This window comes from Seriola lalandi, unplaced genomic scaffold (assembly GCF_002814215.2).
Source record: "Seriola lalandi dorsalis isolate HSWRI2012SDOR001 ecotype SW California unplaced genomic scaffold, Sedor1 jcf7180002054820, whole genome shotgun sequence".
Classification (NCBI taxonomy): domain Eukaryota; kingdom Metazoa; phylum Chordata; class Actinopteri; order Carangiformes; family Carangidae; genus Seriola; species Seriola lalandi.
The window spans coordinates 4,293-5,238 of NW_019525373.1; the positions used below are offsets into that span (position 1 = coordinate 4,293).

At 44.7% G+C, this 946-nt stretch overlaps 1 protein-coding gene across 1 annotated transcript in view; it reads right to left on the bottom strand.

Annotated features, from left to right (window-relative positions):
* Positions 1 to 946, bottom strand: part of LOC111669797 (arrestin red cell) — a 13,407-nt gene that overhangs the window by 2,182 nt on the left and 10,279 nt on the right. Inside the window, exons 6-7 of the mRNA XM_023426246.2 lie at positions 840 to 938; positions 50 to 109 (exon numbers count right to left, since the gene is read on the bottom strand). Of these exons, the coding sequence (XP_023282014.1) occupies positions 50 to 109; positions 840 to 938 (159 nt within the window). The remainder of the gene's footprint in view (positions 1 to 49; positions 110 to 839; positions 939 to 946) is intronic.

Here is a 946-nt window from a genome sequence, read left to right on the forward strand (position 1 = left end):
GTGTGTGTGTGTGTGTGTGTGTGTGTGTGTGTGTGTGTGTGTGTGTTACCTTCCCGGTGTCCTCTGGGCCGGGCTGTAAAGTGACAGAACAGGGGAGGTTCTGAGGAATCTGAATCAGAAGAAAGAAAAAAGATGAGAGTTCATTCATCAGGATCAACTTCCCCTGTTGTTCCCGCTCTGACCACCGGGGGCAGCGTTCACACAGCTGTGACCCGCAGCCCCGAACCACGAACAACAACAGCAATAATAATGATAATGAGAATACAGCTGCGATAATTAGTTGATTAATCAATAAATAATAAACAATAATCATATTTATTCAGGATTTGATCAATCAATTTTTCTGTTGAGGATTTGAACTGAATCTTTGAGTTTTACTTTTGAACTGTTGATTGAAAAAACAAGATGATTCACTACAATCTGACATGTTATAGATTAAACAATTAACAGATGAATTAAGATAATAATTGGCAGTTAATAAAAATAATAATAATGATATCCAGGTTTTGTGTGGAGATTAACAGGAAGTGACATCATCAGGTTTATCTTCCTGTGAAAACAGCACTTTCCTTTGGCACTACATTTCTCAGCTGCGGCGCAGGTTCAGTCAGCTGACCTGCGGCGGCAGCGACCAGGAAGATAAAGACTGAGAATATTCTACACGAAGCTTCTTTTAAACAGATGTTGGATTGTTTCAGCAGCTGTTTTCGCTCTGACGCTCTGATGAACCGACAATATACGACGACCTCAAACACCGTCCCTTTAAAGACCGGGCTGCTTTCATAAAGCAAAGAGGCGAAGGAGGGAAAGGCGTGTGCTGAGGAGCGGCGGTGACTCACAGTGAAGTAGAAGGGGTGTGCGTGCTGGCCGAGCTTCTTCAGCAGCCTCTCCTGCAGCCGGCTGTTTGGTTTCCGCTCCTCAGGCACCGGCGGGAAGGCCTGACGGG